The following is a 23,613-nucleotide window of genomic DNA, read 5'->3' on the forward strand; positions in this document are numbered from 1 at the left end:
AAAACCAGCCTGTTCCTGGGCAGCATTTAGATAACTGTGCTCCTGCCGCCTGGCTGTCAAGTAACAGACCCATCAGACATTCAGTTTGGCTCTCGGTTTCAAAACAGCTTCTTGAATTTATTTAACTCCTGAGTAACCCAGTAGAGCACTGCACAGACTGGAGAGAAGCCACCACTCAATGCCTGCTTAACTTTGCAGGCAGCTCAGAACCCAGGTGGCACATTGGGTACAGAAATCGAAGATTTGCATTCTCCCTGTAAAGATACAACTCCAACTTGCACCAATTCAAGTTTGGTTTTATTAGAAATCCCACCATAATCAGATTTTTAAAGACTGGATGGTTGCCTTGTAACTTTTCCATTCCCATTTAGAAAGATAACTAGAAGCAATGACAAAAATAACCACTTAAAATAGGGGATTCTTCCCCCGAGTTTCTTGTAAGCGTAAGTCCAGGCATTCCACTCTTCCACTCAGAAAAGAAAAATAAAAGGCTTTGGAGCACACCAACCTTTACTCAGATGGACAAAACATCTGCCTCCAGTTCTCACGTTAGACCAGGACGCATATCCAGAGTGGCTGGTCTCCATCCAGCCCATGCTTGCTAAAGCAGCCGAGTAAATCCCAAGGTCAGTCCCAACCCCAACCTTCAACAGTAGGAACTGCTTACACCTCTTATGACACAAGCCAGGCTTCGGCGGAAGGGTCGGGTCAGACACCCCTCATCTCCCGTGGGTGAATCACAACAGCAGTCATGTTTGTGTTCTCTTCCCTACAGTTCAGTGTGCAAAGCCATTGCCACACAACGTGAACAGGGCTCACCTCCTGCCCGGCCATAATGGAAGGTGACTGAAAGTTATTATTAGGACAAAAGTACAAAAGCAAATGTTTAATTGCTGTTTCTATCTATAACCAGTCATCCCCACCCTCTCCTTTTCCTGGGGAGCCTGTACTGCTGGGCAAATGAAGAACCTAGCAAACCAAGGAGCAACACCTGTGTAGAAAGGTGGGCCTACGTTCTCCCTTCCTTCCCAGAAGGGGAAACTGACATTTCTGGACTCTGTATTTCCTTGGGAGGGAGAAATTATCTGGTGCTCACCATTTCTTCTTTTAACCTTTCATCAATACAGGTCCCATCTCTAGGGTATCTAGAAGAATAGACCACACATAAGCACCGTGTATCCTGTGTTGACAACGTGACAGCTCTGGCATTGCCCACCATGTGACTTTAGGCCATTTCTGGTGACGCTGGGTACGTTAGCACATCTCTGTCTGTGCTCTTCCCTAACCAGTGAGTGTGAGGGAAGTGTGAGGGAGCTTCCATGATGAAAGGACTGGACAATACACACTGGCCAAGCCTGGAGCCAAGCGTCACTTCCTGCATCAATGGAGATAGGGAATTATAAAATTTTAGCTCCTCATCTGACCAAGACTTAAAAAGATTTACAGGAAACAGTTTTGTTGGGTCAGGGGACAGAAGTATGGTAGTAGGAAGAGAAAAGTGAACACATCCAGTAGAATTCATAAAATAAAAACAGTCACAAGTTCACAGAATAGAGAGGACCAGAAGAGGAATATGGCACAGGGCAAGTAGGGCCCAGCAGGTAATTCTTGAATGAATTCTCCTAGGCAGGTCAATGATTGTGCTTTATAAACTTATTACAATGTAACAGCTTTTAAAATATTATTTTGCCTCTTGCTTGCAGGAGACTAAAACAGAAGTGGTACAAGTGTCCACGATGGCAGAGCAGCATTTGGTCCAGGCGAGGCAAGGAGCCAGGCAAACTTACACAGTAAGTGACAATCTATACTTCTTGGTCTTCTCCCTTGACCACCCCAAGTCCTTCCAGAGACAGCATTTACTTTTTCTGGAAGAAGCCAGTAATGGAAACTTGTCTGTTGGCTTTGCCCAGAGCAGCAGCCCCTTTCTTGGGACCCTTCCGTTCTTCTCTGGGCTCCCGTTTCACAGTGGCAGCAGGGGGTCTTTGTGCTGAGGCCATCTTCATCTTCGTCTCCTCCTCACTGTCTGTGCAGGACTCACTCTCATAGACTTTCTCAGTCACTGGAATAAAAAAAAGAAAGGACATAGGTAGACTGAGTCATTTACTATAAATGGTAAGTTGTCCTGCTGTCTTTTTCTTACTGAAAAAGCACATCTAGACTCAGCCAGAAACTAGCCTACAGTCACATGGCTGACTCCTCCACAGTGTCCCCCGTCATCAGATGGGCCTTTATCATCTCATTGCCCACATCTGTAACTTGGGTCCTAGTCTACACTGACTAACTTCCTGAGCCCTACATATGAACTGTATGGCAAACACCGACCTCTAAACTCCACGCTCTCACTGGCTTCCTGAGTCCTATTTCCCTGACCTGCACCCATTACTGATTCTGCCTAAGCACTCTCCCGCCATGCACACTTGTAGCTCACTCTACCCTGGTGTCAACCACTGCCCCAAAGGAAAGCCATAGTTTGTTACTCAGTTTTTGAAACCTAATAACTACTACTGAACCCAAGATTTACTACAGCCTACATCATGGTGAAAACGGCCTCAAACAAACCATTCTAGATGATACACTTGAAAGTTTTAATGGACAATGATAAAATAAGAAAAAATGTTACCAGTTTCTTACTCCCTAGCAGCAGCAGGTTTTCCCTCTGCCATTAAACTGGGCTTGCAGAGACGGCTCAGCTGCCCAGAGCACTTGCTACTCCTGCAGAGGACCTGACCTCAGTGCCCAGGACACACATTACAGTTCACAACTGCCTGAAATGCCAACTCTAGGGAGGTCAAATATGCTCTTGTGATCAATCTCCTTGGGCACTAGGCACACATGTGGTGCATACACATGCATGCAGTATACATATAAAAAACTAAAACTACTCAAACTCTTCAAAAGGAAACCTGGAAAAGTACTATGCTAGAGGCTAGTCACCTCAGCCCCAGCGAGCGCAGGCAGAAGCAGTGTTCCAGTCATGTTCTAAGAGAGCAGATGGAGAGACTTTCTACTCCACGGCATCACACACCACCAGGCCACACACAGAGCTACCTCGCTGAGATGAGAACTAAAGCAGCAGCACCACCTTTCCCGGCCTCTCAGGATGCAGCAGGTGATGCAGAAGCAGTGAAGGGAAACATCTCTCCACTAAAAATGTGACCTCATGTGCATAAAAGTGTGTGAAGCAATCAAGTTCAAAGTGAAATTTCCCCATCAAAGAACAGAGATGTTTCACACTCTTATTCATTGATAATTCCTTCTAACAAAAATACACTGAGTAAACTGTTCCAAAGTTACAGGCACAGGGATTCAAATACCTGGGTCCTAAAGCCCGGGGCTGTCCCAGTGTGAACATGCCCTGGGTCAGCTGGGGACCTCGTGGGAACACTGCTGGATTCTAGCTCCAAATTCCGCACTCAGCAACAGGTCTGTGGTAGAACCTGAGAACTTGTTTTATGCACATTCCCAGACACAAACACTGATGGTCTGGGTGACACTTGATGAACCAATGTCCCCCATTCCATTAAAATGGGGAGTGCAGCATATACGGATGCACGGGCAGTCCTTGGCAAGGCCGTTCCAGTGTGTGTGAGGTCCTTTCTTCACAGTGTGCCCTGCTGGAGGGTAAGTGGCTGCCGCCTCTGCAGCACGCCTCTACCTTATGCACCTAATGCAAACGCCAAGTATCCCCCATGGAGGTCTTAGGAATTGTCTTCACTTTCAAGAACTGAGAACCCACTCTGCTGTCACAAACTTTAAAAATGTAACTCAGACTGGAGGACTTGGACTCTGGTGATCCGATTAGAAGTGCAGCATCTCAGTCAGTGTGATGCAAGCACCTGACATCTGTATACTTGGAGTCCAGTAAGAGAACCCTGACGAGACCAGCCCAAGTTATACGGTTAGACCATGCTTACAAAGGAAGAAAGGAAAAGAAAAGGACAAGAAAAATGCAGAAGAATTCCAATTTTAGTAAGACTTTCAGGTACTTCGCGTAGCTAATAATATTAGAGAAATCTGTCAACCTTTTTGCCAAGATACTTGAGACATTTCCACTGAATATCTACAGTCCAGCAAGCACGATCCCAGAACACCTTCCATCTCCAAAATGCACTATGATACTTACAACTCAACTCATGGGACAAAATTACGAACTGTTATTATTTATTTCTGTCAGGAAGATCTGAAGAGGCTATGGTACATTACTTGGAAAGTTAAAAACCAGCCAGGCCATACCAACCAAATGTCTCAAGCAGCACACTTGGTGTAAATTAAAAGGGGTGTTCCTACAGTTACAGCTTAGCTACTTCAAACTACAGGACAAAGGAGATTTGAACTTCAAAGCACAGCCCCTCTATGTTAGCTGAACCTGTCACTTTCCTTGGCTGCCATTCTAAAAAGCCTGCTGTGTGGACAACATTCCATTTAGTTTCTTTGCTCTTAGAAACCCCTTCCTTGATCAGAAATTCACCCTAACCTAGGTCAGGGCCCAACACCATACTTGCTGCTATAACCCTCAGGAAAAAAAATCTAGCAAGAGAAGGACAGCCCCTGTGCAGGTCCATCTGCACAGTTGAAGCAGAGTGAAGAAAACACAGCCAAGATTCATTAGGTTGCACTTGGACTAAAATTAAGGGTGCTACGTGAGCAGTTCCCATCACAGCCTCCGAGCCTGTCAACAGTCTTGTGTGGAGAAAAGCTCACAAAGAAGCCCATGTTCCATGCCTGCTCAAATGTGAGGGCTCAGAACAAAGCAATAATTAGCCACAGTCTCCTAGTGAACTCTCATAAAGATATCCTTTACTTTCTCCTTTTAGAGTAAGAATGACAAAAAAAAACAAAAAACAAAAAACCTCACTGATGCTTTTTACCTTTTTAATTAAAAAAAAAATCACAGCTCAAATAGCTAAAGCATTCTAATTATATAAAATATTAAAAGCAAAGCAAAAAAAAAAAAAAAAAAAGGCCCATAAACACATACCAAAGTTCAGAATGCACAGGTTTTCAGGAAAAGTGTCACAAAAAGAGGACCAGCGCATGCTGAGAGTGTTATTCCCAACTGCAGATGGCAGTCACAGTGACAAGCCTGTCAGAAGCACGGGAGATGGGATGACAGGATTGGGCATGCAACCAACACAATGTCTCCACACGCTTTAATGAGCATCCTGTCAAGGAAGAGTTGATTCTTCAGAGCCAATCAATCTTCTAAAGATAGAAAAGGACAACCAAAAAAGACAGGGTAACCTGGTGGTGGTAGCGCAAAACTTTAATCCCAACACTTGGGAGGCAGAGGCAAGTGCATCTCTGAGTTTGAGGCCACCCTAGACTACAAATTGAGTTCCAGGACGGCTAGGGCTACACAATAAAAACCATGTCTCAAAAACCAAACCAAAACAGCAAAAAGATAAGGCATTAGAATCTTCTCTAGGAGATCCACTTCATGATGGGTGCCATAAGAAAGGAGAAAAAGAGGGGGGCGGCTTTAAAAAAAAAAGGAGAAAGATTATCCCTGCTCCAACAAACCACAGGTTTTACAAGCCTAAATCCATAACTGCTTCCAGACAGGAGAGCTTGGTGTTGGAATCCGATCATGTCAAGAGGCTCCAAGTGTGGAATCTCAAAAGCCCCACTGAAGACCACTGAATTGTGGAAAGAGCCCGAGCTGGCACAAGGAGGAAGGCACAGGAAGTAGGGAGATCAAATCATATGCTCCTGGGATGAATGAGACTGGGCACCGAAGACTGACTCGCCAGGATCCAATCATCTTCAGGAAGCTTCTTTTCTACCACTGAAATACTTAGCACAATGAGTAGTCACAAGAATGTTTCTCAGTGTTTGAGACAGTGTTGCTACCTCATCTGAATCTTCACAAAGACTCCACTGGGAGGCAAAACAGATATTTCTCTTCCATTCCACAGATCAAGAAAATCTCTAGCAGAGATGACATGGCTTCGATGTCACACACTCAGAGCTTTATTTCATGGTTTAGGGCCCACACAAAAGCCCAGTGTTCTGACTTCACTGCAGTGGGCTTTGTACTCTGTATTATAAGTGTGGGCCACGGGCCAGAAGCAGCAACTTGAATGACCTAGAGAATTCACATCTGGGATAGACTGCTCTGCAGGGGATCCTAGTGCCCTGATTCAAACATCTGTCTTACCCATGCAGCCTTCTTCATCCACAAAGGTTTTAGATTTCAGTACACGCTTTCGTTTTCTTTTGTTTTCTCCACTTGAGCGCTAAAAGAGCAGAGTAACAACATTAAGTTGACCAGTGAAGCTAAAGAGAAAAACCACCTCCTAACATGACATTATAATAAAAGGAAGAGAAAGGAACTCTACACAGCCCTGCCACTCTGCCAGAATGGTTACTGTATGCACTGGCATCGTCCCAAAGACAAACAGGTTAAGGACCTTAGTAGAAGAGACAGACAAGGGCAGCATACACTGCTGCGGTAGGCTGTGTAAGGAAAGCTGGGGCAGAGATTTTCTTATGGCTCTGAGTATGCACCCATGGAGAAGACACTTGCTGTGCCCAGCCTTGGCTCTGGAACACCATACCCAGCTAGTTTAGCCAGAAGCACACATTACTACTGTCACTTTCCTTTTGTCTCCACTTCTTTCATCCCATTCTTTGGCTATGATGTAACAGCATGAGATTTACAGGAGTCTTAACAGAGTAGATTAAGAAAACTAATGGTTACAAAGAAAAGGAGGCTTATCAGCAGACTCTTCTTAGCATTTCACCACCCATACTAACAGACATGGACAAGCCACAGCTAAAGGGCATTCAAAACTGCACGTCACTGTTTGTTGTGGTTTTTCTCATCCAGTCTTTTCCCTGAAGAACAAATCTGAGTTTTATTTTCTTTTATCTTTCATAATTTGCCCTGGTATAGGCAGGGCCTCCTTTTGCACAATTCCAACTGCAGCTATGCAGCACAGCAGCCATATGGTAGTGGTCACAAAATCCCCAACAGCTGCCTGTGAGCCACCTCTGCTGCCTTCCTAAGGCAATGCCCTAAGCCATGGCTCCCTCAGGTGAGAAGAGAGGCATGTCCATCTGGCCAACATGAGGAGGAGCATCACGAGATAGAGCCAGCAACAAGCACTGGTGAAACACAGAGAAAGTGACACACAATTCAACATGGTGACTATAGGTTCCTGAGGGAGAAAAGACGCACAGGAGGGAGCACTCTGGTGGGTTTACCTTGACAGGAGGGGGCTCAGTTTTTGGCACAGGATCAGGAGGTGGAGATGCAGGAGGTGGAGATGGTGAGACTGCTTCAAACATCTCAGGAGAGTCTGCGAAGACTGGGAAAGCGGAACAGGCTTAATGAAGGCAAGCTCTAAGGGGCACGCTGCCTTCTCCACTGCATCGGCCTTCACTCGAAGTCATCAAAGGGGATTTTACAAGCAGTAATCACGACAACCAAGGACTCCGCAGTTACAGACTTAACTTTAAGAAACACATTGATTTTAAAGAATTTCTAAAGTGACAATATCTTAGAGATCATCCTGGCCAAGGTGAAACACAGAGAAAGTGATACACAATTCAACATGGTGACTATAGGTTCCTGAGGGATAAAAGACAACAAGATCAGAGCATGAAATTGGTTGAAAGATACTGATCACTTACCACATGTCTGGAGTTTCACTTTACCCTCACACAGCTAAGAAACAGATCTTACTCCCATAATACAGTTCAATAAACAGAGGTTTCAGGAGATTCCTTCACTTGACAAAGGCTCCTAACAAATTTTAAACCCATCAGTGTGATTCCATAGCCTTCCCTACCCTACCATCCATGTTCTTATCACACATGACCAGAAGGCAGTGGAGACAGCCTGCTCTACTCAACACGTCACAGCCATAAAGATGCTGCTGTGGTCTGGTGATGACTTACCCCTAGACTGTCTATGAAAGCTGGTCTCCATGAAGGACCTAACAATGAAACCTGATTAGTAGTCTTTGGGACTATTTCTAGTGACTTCACTGATAAGCCTTGCATGGGCACAAAAAGTTAGGAGAGAAAGAATGCAGTGAAATGGGACCCACAATGGAGCACCACGGAGAGGAATCCCAGCGTTTCTCAATAAAGAAACAGAGGTATGGTAGAAGGCCGTCAGAGTAGAGGGGATGAGCTTGTCTGAACCTGAGGCCCTGACCAGAGGCCTTGCAATTATACAGTGTAGTGAGCACTCTACACTGAGCTATGTCCCTAACCCTGACCTGCTGCTGAATCACCACAAAGAAATTGCTAGTCGTGGGCCTTGGCAGCTGCTTCGTTTCACCTGTTCCCTGAAACTCTAGGCTACATTCAAATTCTTTGCACGAATCTTGGAACTGAAACTGTCTTCACTGTAGGTCAGTGTTAGAAATCATGATAGTGAAAGGCTCATGGCCAAATGATCTAAAGAGGTGAGGCAGCACAGCCAGAATAAAACAATAAATGAGACACTTCACATATGAAATGGGCTCCCTAACTTTGTAAGCTCAGTAGGGCAAGAGACAGAAATGAAAGAAAAACAGTGCAGTCAGTGTCAGTCTAGCTATGAAGCCAGCTTCAGGAAGCCAGGGCATGATGGGGGCCTAAGAAAAAGAAGTGTCATACCCCAGAACCAAGAACTCAATGTTTGGAAGTAATAGCTAATTAGACAACTGGACCTCAGTGGTCGGAGGAAAGTCTAGGCAGCAAGGAAGGCAAAGAAAAATTTTTTTAGCACTCAGTGATAAAGCTGGGAGTTTCTGTTCAGTTCCTCAAGAACATGACTTACAAAAGGAAATGGTTCCAATGGCTCCCCCTGGCCCCTCCTAGCATGGCACATAACTGTTTACCTATGTCTCACTTCAAAGAGGCAGGGATGCCAGTTGTTCTGGCACTAACGCAGAGCAGCAGTAACTGGGTTTGCTTTAAATGAAGGAGACTAAGCACTTTCTGAATAAAATTAGGAGTGAAGAATATTCAGGTCGAGGGAAGACCACAGGCACTGCCTTCTTTCCACTCGCCCACCTCCCAAAGAATCGTACAATAATAAATGTCATAACCCCACGGGAGAGAAGAGAACAGAGATAGGGATTTCAACACGTCCTAGCAATGGAAGGCAGACGGGAGAATGCTGACAACAAAAGTCGGTTCCGTGATTCAGACGGGAGGGATTACCATTATAAACTGTTCTATCTGACTTTAAGGGAGGATAAACCAACATTTCCTACTTTATAAACATTAACCACTCATTCTCATAATAACTCCACAAATCATTATTTGTCTCATGTAACTGAGGTTCAAAGACATTTTTTAAAAACTTGCCCATAGTCAGTCTTTACCATTAAGCCAAGCCTTCTGACTTAACTCATCTTACTGACGTAAATATGCTTTGTACACTAAGTATCTGAAATAGATTTGTAGTCGATGATGAAAACATTCCCGTGGCAAAGCATGAGCTCAGGAAAGCAGCTTTGCTGGGAAACTAGCTTCAGCTGACCAGCAATGTAACCAACCACTTGTTTGTCAAGAGTCCTCTGGCAGAGACTAGAAATTCCAACTCCTGGAAAGCAGTCACCGCTTCCTAGGACTCAATACTTACTGTTACAATACCTATCATTACCTAGGGAACAATGTGCACGCGTGTGTGCTTAACATTCTTCACAAACAACCTGCAAGGACTGAAAACCCTCGCAACCTACCACAGCTATAAAAACTATTCCTTCTTAGCAACACAGAGACTAACTAATGTTACTTCTTTCTGGGTCTGGCATATTTCTTTTTTTTTTTTTGGTTCTTTTTTTCGGAGCTGGGGACCGAACCCAGGGCCTTGTGCTTCCTAGGTAAGCGCTCTACCACTGAGCTAAATCCCCAGCCCCTATTTCTTTTAAATATGTAGAACTGCTAAAGGTACTCAGGGTGAAGGCGAGGCTTTGCTGAGGTGTGAGAAGCTACCGTGTGTCAAGCGCTGTCCTGGCATTTCTGACCTGTTGTCTTCATGTTCACAAGGAGCTGTAGTTTGTAGTGACATTGTAACTTTGGAGGAGTAAACATGGAAATTAAGTCTCTGCCCAACATTAGAAAACACAGGAAGCAGTGCAGGAAGATTTCAACCCAGGTCTGTGTGTGTGAGACTCTGGTGCTCCTGCTATCACTGCACGCCTGGGGCACATCTGCTAATGCCCAGTCTGAGATGAGAGACCAAGCTATTATAATCAGTGGAACACAAATAAAAAGTTAGAGATCGTATAAAGGTTCGAGCAAATCCTGATGGCTTTTCAGACACAGAAATTTTAGAATAAAATGATTTAGCCAGATGCCAAAATGATCTCTGGCAGAGGAAAGAACCTGAGGGCCTCTGCTCTGTCAGCTGCTGTCACATGCTGCTCACCGACATCACGTTTCCTTGCACTCTTTCCCTACTAAGTACTCCTAACAGCCTGCAGGTATTACCACTCTGTGGCTACCATCGTCCACAGGACCTCGACTCAGAGCTGGCACTTTCAGTGACACTAGACCATCCAGTTTAGTAGCTCCGTGAGAGCAAGAAGTGTATGCAAGTGTGTGCAAGTGTGCATGCGATTCTACAATATGCACATTAAGAGCCAAAGGAACACCAGCCTTAAAGAGAAAAGAAAGCTCTTAGTATGTGCAACAGCATTCACAAGTTACCAAATGATCACTATTCTGATCAAAAGACCGATGTAGATTTCAGTGAGAAATACTCTGCTTTCATTAGAGTCCACAATAAGTGACGCTTTAGGTCCCTGAGCATGAACCAAGAGATGATCCCCCTAACAAAAATTATTAGCAATATTTACCTTCATCTTCACTGCTATCGGACTGAGGAAGCTTGATCCTTCTCCTCTTTTTCTTCAGGTTTTCGGTTTCCTTTGCTTCCTCATCAGATAAGTCTACTCGCTTGCCCCTGCTGCCATCCAGGAATAAATGAAGCCCGTTACACAGAGCACACATTTCAGTATGTGTATGTTCCTATGCAGCTTCTTTTAGAGCTCACAGTTTTAATTCCAGAGGGTGGAAATAACAAACAAGAAAAGATTTAACTCTTTTTTTGTTTATTTGACATAGGATTGTTTTTTGTTTGTTTGTTTTTCTGAGATAAGCATTCTCTGTGTAGCCCTGGCTATCCTGGAACTTACTCTGTAGACCAGGCTGGCCTCCAACTCAAAGCTCTACCTGCCTCTGCTTTGAGTGCTGAGATTAAAGGGCAGACACAACACTATGTAGTGCTGGCTGTCCTGGAACTCAATGTATAGACCAGGCTAGTCTTGAACTTACAGAAATGCTCCTACCTCTGCCTCCTGAATGGTTAACCACCATGCCCAGTGAGACTGGTTCTCTGGGGATATATACGGTTATAACTATAACTACATCACTTTATAGGTGGCCAGAATAAAAGGTTTCCCCAGTTCTCCATAGGCCATTTTTTAATCTAGAGTCCTCTAGATGGCCCCCAAACCCTGCTAACTGGCCTTTTAGTTTTTTAACACACAATTAATAAGCAGCTAATCAGCTATAATACAAAGACCAGGAAGGAAATACTGTTCTCAAGAAGCTCTGGCAGGCCATGCCCATAATTTCCACAGAGAGGCTTCTAAGACTAAGGCCAACCTGGGCCTCGCAGTGAAACCTTGCTTCAAAAGAGGAGCCTGCTCTGGCCAAGTGCACTAGCTACTATAGGACATGATAAAACTTAATGGACAAATAGCTGTGGGATACGACTGTTAAACGCTAGTAGACATTCAACAGGTAGGAAGGGAAGATAAGTATTCTACAGTGAAAGAACAGTGTGAACAAAGGCACAGACAAGACCATAAAGTCATCCTAATGATGTAATAAAAACCTAGACTCTGTCTTGACATTTTTCAGCTTTTCTGTCTGCTTTCTCCATTACAGCTTTCACTTAATCTATAAATAATTAGGGGCCTATTGTGTGTTACAGTCATGTAGATATGTAAGCCAGGGTCTTTTTGTCATTGAATACCTGTCTTATTTCATTTTGAACATCATTTTTTTCCTACTTCAACTAGAAAAAAATAAAATAAACACAACATAAGCCAAAAGAAATAAACATATTAGTGGAAAGCAATGAAATAGAGAAGAAAGAAAAATTTAAAAGCCCAAAGTTGTTCTGTTAAGGAGAAAAGATTAATAAGCCTTTTACAAAAGGAGGAAAACATGTACTTCCAAGTAAGAACTAGAGAATAAAGGAATCTGTAGTCTTAACTATACAGTCTATAAATACTCCAAAAACAAGACTGCATTGTGAACAACTTTAGTAAGTTCAAGCACTTAGAGGAAATAAATTCCTTTAAAAGCACAACTTACTCAAAACCAAAAAGAACTAGAAAATCTGAATAACACTATCTAAAGAAGCTCTCACACACAAAAATAAAAATCCTTCCTATAAAGAAAACCCAGGCCCATATTCACTGATAGATTTATCATATATTTAAATGTACTGGAAATACATCTACATAGGGCCAGAGATGGCTCAGCAGGTCAAGGTGCTTAGTGCCAAATCTAATAAACTATGTTCTATCCCAGGCCCACATGGCGGAAACTGACTCCCTCGAGAATGCCCTCTGTGCCATGGTGTGTACATAGCCCCCACCCCAGACAATAAATATAAAAATAGAAAATAAAGTTCACAAAGTCTTTTGGAAAATGGGAAACTCCTCTTAATTTATGAAGTTAACACAAGTTTGATACTAAAGCTAGCCAATTACCAGCAAACAGATGACATAAAATAGATATTTGAGGATATAGATATCCTCAAAAATATAGAAACAACCCTCCCTCTAGAGTTACATCAACTGATCTAGCAGTGTGTAAAATAGTATGACCAGGGAGCTAATGCTAAGAATGCAAGGCTGGTTTAACATTTTCACGTAAATCAGTATAATCTACCACATTAGCAGAGAAAGTTTATGAGCCACCTTAGTAAAAGCAGAAAGCGGGTGTAAAATGTAAAATCAATGAGTAAAAGCCTCTCAGCAAACCTGGAATAGAAAAGAGAAGAAGCCTCAACCTGGTAAAGGACACCTACTACTAAAAACCTACACTTGACTTGCTGTTCAACAGGGAAATACTGAGTAGATGCCTGGTAACAGCCTCTAACAGTCAGTGTTGTGATCATGGCTGGGGACATTTTAATCCACATATATCATGTGTTCCTGGGAGGTAAGGCCCACTGGACAGAGCCTTACCCCTCTGAAATGTCACTATTTTGTTGCTCCAACTTTACCACAAAAGTTGGTTCTTTGTGGGCCTATCAGTGCTGACAGTGTCCTTTAGAATTTCTTTCAACAGACTAATTCCTACCAGCTATGAGGTAGTGTCTCAAACTCCTGGATCCATTTTTAACAGCTTGTGTGCTTTTTATTTTCTTTTCTAATTACATTTTACCACTTGAAAAATAAACTCATTGATATAAAAAGAAAACAAAGAACTTCTTCTCTTAAACTGGACTGGAAACAGTAACTTCTCACTGGGTAATTTGATGTGAAACACAAGCACACACACACACACACACACACACTCACACACAAGCACACTTACACAGTGTCTACACACACACATTCACACACAGGCACATTTACACAGTGTCTACACGTTTAACCTGAAGTCTGGAGGCAAAGGCAATCCCTTTGCATCAACAGGGACAAATGCAGCCCTGGATCCTAAATCCCCCAAGCCAGCTGCTCTGTGGTCCTGACTCACTGGATGAGCCATGGGGCTTCTGTCTTCACTCTACCTGGATGGCTGCATCCCTAAACATTAAGTGGGACTTAATGCTGAGCTGAAAACTGCCTGCTGCAGACAACCAAGCAGACCATCTCACCTCCACAAGACACTCTCCCCTCCCCCAAGGGACAAAATTTTCCTACCACTTTTTTTCCTTCTGCTGCATCTTCACAGGCTCTGACTTTCTGCTGGATTTCTTCAGAGCTGGGGGAGCTGCCAGCTTTGGTTCAGCGACAGACACTGGAGGTTGCTCCACTGTTTTTTCTTCCTTTACTGCTTGTTCTGAATCCAAATTGACTTTAAGTTTACCTACAAATAAAGTACGGCAGATGATGTACAACCCATCATACAGTAGTAATCCATCACTCTTTGACAGTCCACAGGTAACATGTTAGGAGCAAGGGATAAAAAACAGTCCCTGTCCTAAAGGAGATCACAGTTGATTAAGAAAACATCTGCAATCTTCATTTCTGCTCCTCACTAATCTCTCATTACCTCACAGCTCTAAATGACAGCAAACAAAGACCTAAAAATACCAAATTCAGCTTTGGGGCCTTAACTTTTTTAACTACATCTACTACTTTATTATATGTATGCTGGGTGTGTGTATGCCATGGTATATGTGTGAAGCTCAGTGGTGTATGCTCTCTCCCTCTACCATGCAAATCCCAGGGATCAAATCGTCAGGCCTGGCAGCCCTTAAGTTCATCTTAATTTACAATAGAAACAGAGCTGCAGGTAGTCATGATGTTCAAGAATAGAGCTTAAAACTGGGTGACTGCTACATTCGTAGCAACATCTTTTCTATTCTACCTTTAAAAAAAAATTACTTATTTTGTTTGTATGGGTATTTTATCTGCATGTGTATCTGTGCACCACATGCATGTCTAGAGCCTGTGGAGCCCAGAGGAGAGCATTAGTTATAGATGCCCTGGGTAGTTATAGATGGTTGTGAGCCACCATGTAAGTGCTGGGAATTGAACCCAGGCCTTTTAGAGGAGCAGCCGGTGCTTTTTAACTATTGAACCCTGTATTCTACCTTTGAATGCCTAGATGTTCCCATCTCACTACCACCTTCAATGATAAAACTGAATTAATTCAAATCTGCTTCCCTCTGGGCAAGTCCAAAAGTATTTTTTCTCTTTGAGAACTGGAATAATATTTACAAGACACTATCAGGTACAAACATTAAGTGAGTTACCTAAGGTATCACTGAGAGGAAAAGCAAGCTCTGGATATGGGCCTCAGTCAGTTCAGCTCCTGATCTGGGTCTCCACACTAAGCTGAGACACCACAACACACATAAGCATCCACGTAGGACAGGAAGGACACAGCCAACCAAAAAATACAGTAATGCACAATCTAGTCTCATGCATACCCAGTGATAGTGTTTGTAGGCAAAGTCACAATACACAATCAGAAAGCTATGTATAGCAAGTGCTTCTTCAAAACAAAAACAAAAACAAACAAACAAAAAACCCAGGTTGGGTTGCCTGTTCTGAAACTGCTTACTCAGTTTCTAAAAGCACGTATATTCTTTGATAGTACAGATAATGGGTCAGAATGCAAATGCACCTATTCATATTTTTGAGGGTTTGTGTGGGAAACCTAAATGGTGGGCTTCACTACCCCAGTGGTAGTATCATTGCTTCAATTTTCAATTTTGTGGTTCCTATCTGTGATTTTCAAAGTTTCCCACCAAAATATCCCAAACTGACTAGGAAAGTGAATATTTTGCAAGCAACAAAATTTCATTCTTTTAAAGGCTAAGTAAACTATCATTGTCTGCAGCTATTTATGGGGAAAGGCTGTTTTGTTTTCCATTCTATGCCCAGTGTGCAACAGTGACAAACACATAGTAGGTATTCAATTAACATTTTATAAAGGGATAACATTTGAAATGTAAATACATAAAATATCCAATAAAAAATTTTATTTGAAAAAAATTTTTATAATTTGACCTTTTTTTTTACTGTTAGATGCACACATACAAATAGTCAAAAACAGTTTTAAATAATTAAAGTTCTTCACTGAATCTTAAGGTTCCAAACACATAAAACAACCACAAAAGCATCAAAATTGTTAAGAAAGAGTATTGGACTGAATACATGTCCCAGTACCAGGCACACAGGCTAATGACAGTGTGCCATGCGTCATAGAAACAGGGACCTCCTATGCACTGTTCAGTGCCACCATCAAAGCATGTTTCTGGATACCTTCCAAGTACCACATTTTCTACTTTCACAATAAAAAGGTTCTAAGAGCCTCCACAGCACATAAAACACACCATCACTCCAATCCTCCTCGAGTACTGACTGACCATCATGGAAAAATAGAATTCACATTAATTTTGCTTGGATAGGCATGCAACAAAAGGCCACAGATCTCTGTGTGGTTCCTACATTCTTCTTGGTATTCTGCCATGTACCCCCAGGGGATGAGTACTTGATATGAGAAGTATAAAAATATGTAGCTATTGGTTCTAACTATTGGTACTTTCCATTAAGAAAGAATTCTTACTTAAATAAGAGATCTTTCCTTCCTAAAAAAAAAAGAAAAAAAAAAGCATTTAAATGGCCTGACCATTACTGCCTATATTCACATTGACATGTAATTTAGTGCTGTGAGCAATCTTAAAAACCAACTTAAGAAAGGCAAAAATATTTATTTTTGTGGTCCCCAGAGAGACGGTAGTAGTTAGCATCACACCAAGCAAACTGATGCCAGTATCCATGATATTAAGTATAACTCAATATAGGCAGCCACTCTCTCATTTTAATTACCCATTTCCAAAACTCCATGGAGTGATTATTGTATTTTCTTTCTAAGGCAGGAAGTAGAAGCAGAGATAATATAAACTGCCCTCCAAGAGCTCTCACGTACACCCAGAGAGTCTCCTGAGTGGTTGGTTATTTCGCCAATACGTCGGTTGGCAAACTGAATTTGTTAGGAAGAAGGAACGCCTGGATAGGCAAAAATTAGACTCACGGTCTCCACCTCGGCATCTGTGTTACTACAGTAACATAAAGAACATGCTTACTCATGGCGGCTTTTCCAAAAAAGTTGCTCATCACATTCCCTTTTCCTGGTGCTTTGCCCCCAGCGGAAGATGCCTAAAAGCATAAAAAAAGACACAATTTTAAATTTTGTTTAACATTTAGACTGCTCTTGGAGTGCATGGCTTCAATCAATCTCTAGTGATACAGCATATTAAAAGCCAGGCATGACACACAAGACTGTCATTCCAGAACATGGGAGGTGAAACTTGGAGGATCGGGAGTTCAAGGTCAAAGTCAGCATGGACCAGGTGAGGAACTGTCACAAAAACAAAGCCTTCTGCCTTGACAGTACCAACTCTGTATTAACAGCACTGACTATATCAGGGCAAAATGAGCAGATGTTAGCTACAAGAGCCTAGGATAGGGATCCAGATCACCAGACAGCATCAGATTCTAATTCCCAAAGCTTGCTTTCTGTTTATACAATTTTATGAATATATCTGAGTTTTCCTTGAGCACATTTAAAAATTACTTGTCTTAAAAGAATTAAATCAGGAGTGGTATGGTAAACAACGGGAAAGAGGGTAAATTATCAGAAGTGAATCTGAATCCTGGACCTACCATTTAATAGCAGTATGACCTACAGGCAAATTACATCAAAAGTCTGGGCTCAAGTCTGACCCATACAAACAAAAAACAGTGAGAATCAAACAGGGTGGCTAGTGGCTTTCCACAAAAGACTGGGCAGTGAGTGCACAGCAGGGATTCAATGTGCATTGTTCCCCATCTTCCCTCTTTTTTTCCAAAGCAGAAGCTTGAAGACAACAAAGATAGGAAGCAACAACAAAAGCTGCACTTTCTGCATTCTTAAAGCAGTATCTTTGTATCTTTCTCTTATTTTCTTTTTGAGACAGAGCTTCATCATGCAGCCTCAACTCCATGAATGCTGGGATAACAAGCATGTACCACCAAACCAAGACAGTTATTTTTTTAATGCCCTTTAGTTCAGATTACCTAGCAATAAAAAGCAAAGAGAAATGAATGAAGAATAAGGACAAGAATAAAAAGTATAAACCAAAGCAGGACCGTTAAATATGCCAGGAAGGAAGTGCTCTCAAAGTCACACTGCTAATAAATATACAATTCCTCAAACTTGCATGTTCTCAGGATGATTTCTATGTACATTATTTCAATGGCTGTCACAACAATCTTATTAGTGTATAAGCCAGGTATCACCATTTTATAGAAAGAGAATCCAATCTTGGTGAGAAGTATTATGGGGGAAAATGGACTATCAGAGGAGATATTAAACATTAACTAAATATGGTTCAAACCACATTAGGCACAGTGGCTCATGTTTCTTCCCAGCACTGGAGAGGCAGAGAGGGAAGAGGATGAGGCCAGCCTGGACGTGATTGCAAGACCTCAGACAATCATAAATGTTCGAACCAAAGCAGACAACTCAGAACTGATCGTGGAACCTGTTAATAAATAGGCTCGCATGGAAGCCATGAAGGCTTTGCGAGATCCTCATCCTGTTACAGAAAAACGGCCTACAGGAAAGAAGACTTACACTTGTTACTTCTCGGGCTTCTGTTTTGGTGTCCTTGTTGGTGTCTTGGGTTTTAGTAGCAGCTTTAGAGATTAACATTCCCATAATTCCTTTGGGCTGCTGGGAAGCCTGTTTGGAGGCAGGTGGACCATGGCCATTGGTAGTCAGCTCACTGGCTTGTGTCTCACTTGCTGCCTGAAGATTTGATTGCTCAAACTTTCTGGAGGATGAGGATTCTGCAGGAGCTCTGGGGACAGCAGCTGCACACTGTATGGCACTAAACCTAAGGACAGACGTGAGTTTAAGATTAATGTCATTATCAAACTTCATTTTCAAACTCTGTGCCTTCTCTATACCTTTTCGCATTAATATAAAACTAAGGTATTTAAAACTAGACTGATCATAGAAAGAATTTTCACATAATACTCTCATTTGGGTAAAGAAATAGGCAGTGTGAAGAAGTAACTCTGGCCTACGATTTGCACTTACCTAGTTATGAAGCTAGTTCTCAATCAACTGCACTCTATCACATCATACTGAACACACTTGCTTTTTTGTTTGTTTGGGTTTTGTTCTTTTTGTTTTGGTTTTAGACAGGGTCTCTCTACATAACCTTGGCTGTCCTACAATTCAATATATAGGCAGGCTAGCCTTGAACTCACAACGATCTGCCAGCCTCTGCCTCTGGAGTGCTGGGATTCAAGGTGTGCACCTCCACCAGCCAGCATCTACACTTGTTTTTATTTGCCTCTTATTCTCCAGCAAACAGTGATAATCTCACTGTCCTTAGGAATCCAGAAGGTCCTCTGCCCAAGTTTTAGCAGCAGTAACTATCAACAGAGCCAGAGCTAAAAGCCATACATTACTAACCAATTTCTTGGCAACTCTCCTAGTCAGAGTGTCATGCTTTAAAGGGTGAGGTAGGGATAGAGCCACTTGTTCCCATAACTCATGCTCCTTTGCATCCATTTATTTCTCACTTCTAAAAATACCAACTAAGACCAGGGAGCAACACACTAACGGCTAGTGACGTTTGGTGAGCAGTCTGCATAGTGTACTGCTGGGAACCGTCCACTCATAGTCTCCAGTAAGTGCCAATGTGCTGCTTCCCATGACTCCACTGCAACAGTGCACGCACGATGTGGATGGGAGCCACTCAGCCTTCTCAGGGGTTACACATAAGGCAGAGTCTGTGTCTACCCCAGCCTTTCCTGATTAAGACAACATGTTACTCCCCAGTGTTTTGCTTATGGGGTAGGTGAAGGTTGCCTGGAGGCCTCTTCATGCTCTGTATTTCAGGAGCTCAGTATACAGTTGGGTAGAATGACTGGTTGGGGGTGGGGAGAGCTTCTGGCTTCCCTTTCTTTTTCCATGGATCACCTTAACTTGAAAAAGAACATTCGGAAGACACAGAAACCATGTAGATCAGGAGCTACTCAAAACTAACTAGAATAACTAGCTGCCTACATGAATGTCACTGACGATTTCATCTCAGAAATAACTTTGGACTAAGTAGCTTCTGAGCAACACAAATCTTCCACTGAGTCACTGTGGCCCACTCAGAGCACCTCTGGTTGAAGAGAACAGACGGAAATCAGTGACTTCTACCCACTGGTCTTCCTCGCTGGCCTTGCAGCACTTCAGGTACAATGGAAAAGGCAGTGTTTTATTTCACTGTCAGTATCTAAAGGTAGCCCAAAGACAACTCTTTCTTTGGCCTGCATTCCACATCTTAGGATCAGGACAGCAACTGGAAACCAGGAAGACACCAAGTTGGGCTGGAGCAGTCCTAACAGTAAAGACTGCTCACCTTCCTTGCTTTCACAGCAGTTTCTAAAAAACACTGGCTTTTGGAGGCTCACAATTCTTAAGAACAAGCACAAATGTTTTTAATGGAGATAAACGTTCCCATTTTCCTCTCCTACTTCATGTCCCATCCCCAGCTCCTGATAGACAAGATGGTCAACTGGGCAGTGGTGACACACCTTTAATCCCAGCACTTGGGAGGCAGAGGCAGGAGGATCTTTGAGTCTGAGACCAGCCTAGTTTACAGGGTGAGTTCCAGGACAGCCAGGACTACACAGAAAAACCCTGTCTCTAACCGCTCCCTCCACACCCCAAAAAGATAAGATGGTTAATCTCTCAGTTGTCAATTTGATGAGATTTAGCACCTCCTGGGAGTCCGGCCTCTAGGCACAGCTGTAAGGGAATCCCTTGATTTGGTTGAGGAAGACCTACCTGCCCACTATAGGTGGCACCATTTCCTGGAATGAGATCCTGGACTCTATAAAAAGGAAACTGTGAGAGGAACATGCTTTCATTGCTCTCTGATTTTTGATTGGAACTATGATATGACGAGCTACCTCAAGACCCTGCAGCCTTGACTTCCCCACCACAATGCACTGTGCCACTGAACTCTAAGCCAGAATAAACCTCTCTCCTTAAAGTTTTCTTTTGTCAGCAACAGGAAGATCAACCATGATTTGGGGTCTCATGTAGTGCAGGCTAGCCTCGAATTCCTATATAATTGAGGATGATGACGAACTACTACTCTTCTTGCCTCTACCTCCTAAGTGCTGGGGTCAAAGGCTGCACCACCATGCCTGGCTAACTGTTAAATTCCACAGAGATATTCAGTATTAGAGCTCACTGCAGTTCTCTATGAACCACATTCTTACGTACCCTGGCATTTTTGTGCATAGACAAATTTTGCTTTAACTAAGCTGTTCTTAACTTTATGTGTCATAACTCACTTGGGGATCAAATGATCCTTTCACAGGAGTTGCCTATCAGATATTTATATTATGATTCTTCACAGTAGCAAAATTACAGTTATGAAGTAGCAATGGAATAATTCTATGGCTGGGGTCACCACAACTCGAGGAGATGTATTAAGGGTTGCAGCATTAGGAGGGCTGGGAACCACTGCTAAACTCCCAAGCAGTTCCTACTCTTCCTTGTTTACTTGCTGGACATTAACAGAAGCTGTTCTATCTGATATTGGATATGATGAGTCATCTTGACATGCCACACGATTTTAATACAGATTATTTTTAAAATATAATTAAATGTTTTACATAAAATTAGCAAAGTATTTTTTCTTGAAATCATTCCCTAAAACAGGAATCTTATAAATTATTTTCTGGCTATATATCTATTTAATAAATAGTCAAATGTCCATCTTTTCCAAGTTTTAAAATAAAGAGACAAAACAAAACAAAACAAAAAAACAAAAACCAAACAAAACCCTAACCAATCCATTATAATGCCCATTATTAATAGAGGCAACATTAGGTACTGTGTATTGGGCAGCATTTTGAAAAGTTAACCAACAGGAATCCTCATCAGACGGTGTTTAAAGAAAATACAGTTGTCAATTCTGTATCAATTTCCCCAAGGATCAGTTATCCCATCCCCTCTATTTCTTCAATCACTCCCTCTGACTCTTATGTAACTACACAACTTAAGGCATTCTCTTGCCCTTAGCCTGGCTAATCTGGTGCTAAGTAACAAGTTGGCCTGGAATTCAGTGATCCCCCTGCCTCAGTACCAGTCTTGTAATTACTTCTGTGGTTGGGCTTTATTTTATTTTGCAGTGCTGAGGCAGAACTCAAGGCCTTATGAATAATAAGCAAGCCCTACCACCGAGCCACATCCCCTCAACTCTAAAATTTTACATATATATGTATGTATGTGTGTGTATATATGTATATAAGTATATTTGTATATATGTGTGTGTGTGTGTGTATATGTATATGTATATATGAATTGAAACTCTGGAATTATATTTACTATATAATAATTAAATATATTGAATTAAATATTCAATATTAATAATTCAATTTCTTGGGGTTGGGGATTTAGCTCAGTTGTAGAGCGCTTGCCTAGCAAGCGCAAGGCCCTGGGTTTGGTCCCCAGCTTCGTAAAAAAAAAAAGAAAAAAGAAAAAAATGAATAATTCAATTTCTCCTTAGCTATGGTCCTCCTTTCCTCCATTCCAGTCACATTTTCTGGAAACAGTTATCCACGTTAACAGTCTCCCTTCTTCCTGTCTTACTCAGCTGGATCAGTCTGACCCTCCCCTAGCACTCGGAGGCTATCACCACATCCAGTGGGTAGCTTCCATCTCTATTTGACCTGCTTCTCTTGAAGCATCCATTAGTCCCCCTTTCTTGAAATTTTGCCCTAGCTTATGAAACCTCATATATTTTCATAATTTTCTACTTCACTGGATGCTGCCTCTTAGACCCCCTCTTTTCTGTCCATTCATTAGAATAAAGAGCAACCGCAAGAGTACTTACTCTGTGTGGAACACAGCTGTAAGAGCACTGCATCTCTTAGGTTACTCAATCTCTGATTACATGTGAGATTGGTACTATTGAAGGAAGTTGAATCACAAAGAGGCTAAATACTTTGTCCAAAGTCATATGGCTGGTAAAAATCATAACCCTCAGTTTTATTTTCTATCCTTCCTTCATTCTACATTCTCTCTTCACAGTTGCATCTGCTGCTCTGGCCCAGCGCTTACCTAAACCCAAAATCCTTCTGCTCACCTTGAGACTTAAATATTGCAATAAATATCCTCCCTGGGATTTCCAGCAAATCTACACAGTCAAACCCCAACAGCTCTTCTCAGAATCAAGCCTAAGCTCGACGAAAAACACTCAGTAAGGTGTCTGACTCGTCTTCTAGTTACTTCTCACCTGTCTGCCACCCTAGGTTCTAGCCACAGACAATGATTGTGCAATGCCATGCTTCTCTCTCAGCTCCGTCTTTACCCTGACAATTTCTACTGGACTTTTGAGTCTCAACCTAAATGCCTTAACCTTTTAGAAAAGCTACTTCTACCTATCCAGAAGCTGGTAATAAATGCCTGTCTCCAAAATCTTTTCATATAGTACAGCACTGTACTATAATGCTATCTCTTGTGGGTCGCCAACCTCAGGAACAGGCACTGGGCCACATTGTCAAAAGTAACAATTCAATGGTACTCATCAGATATACAACACAAAAACCCAAATTAGCTTTTAATTAATTTATTTAATTTGATATGTAAGAGTGCTTTGCTAGCATGTATACCTGTACACCATATGCATCCACAACGCCCAAGGAGGCCAGAAGGTATTAGATCCCCTGGAACTGGGGTTATATAGATGGTTGTAAGTCACCATGTAGGGTACAGGGAATTGAACCTGGGGTCCCTACAGAATTAATAAGTACATTAAACTACTGAGTCACCTCTCCGGCCCCCGAAATTTAAATTATTATTAAATCAAAGTGGTAGATACCCAAGAATATTTTTAGAGACTTGACT

The 23,613-nt window shown here is 42.3% G+C and overlaps 1 protein-coding gene across 3 annotated transcripts in view; it reads right to left on the reverse strand.

The window, feature by feature from the left end:
• Positions 1–275: 275 nt before the first annotated feature.
• Positions 276–23,613, reverse strand: part of Pold3 (DNA polymerase delta 3, accessory subunit) — a 39,799-nt gene continuing 16,461 nt past the window's right edge. The window contains exons 4-10 of one of the 3 annotated variants that reach the window (XM_063285127.1): positions 18,322–18,583; positions 16,790–16,862; positions 13,893–14,058; positions 10,803–10,912; positions 7,207–7,310; positions 6,158–6,236; positions 276–2,059 (exon numbers count right to left, since the gene is read on the reverse strand). In XM_063285127.1, coding sequence (XP_063141197.1) covers positions 1,857–2,059; positions 6,158–6,236; positions 7,207–7,310; positions 10,803–10,912; positions 13,893–14,058; positions 16,790–16,862; positions 18,322–18,583 — 997 coding nt within the window. In that variant the 3' untranslated portion in view covers positions 276–1,856. The remainder of the gene's footprint in view (positions 2,060–6,157; positions 6,237–7,206; positions 7,311–10,802; positions 10,913–13,892; positions 14,059–16,789; positions 16,863–18,321; positions 18,584–23,613) is intronic. The other 2 variants (NM_001024750.1, XM_039106084.2) reach the window with 2 other exon arrangements.

This window comes from Rattus norvegicus, chromosome 1, assembly GCF_036323735.1.
Source record: "Rattus norvegicus strain BN/NHsdMcwi chromosome 1, GRCr8, whole genome shotgun sequence".
Lineage (NCBI taxonomy): Eukaryota > Metazoa > Chordata > Mammalia > Rodentia > Muridae > Rattus > Rattus norvegicus.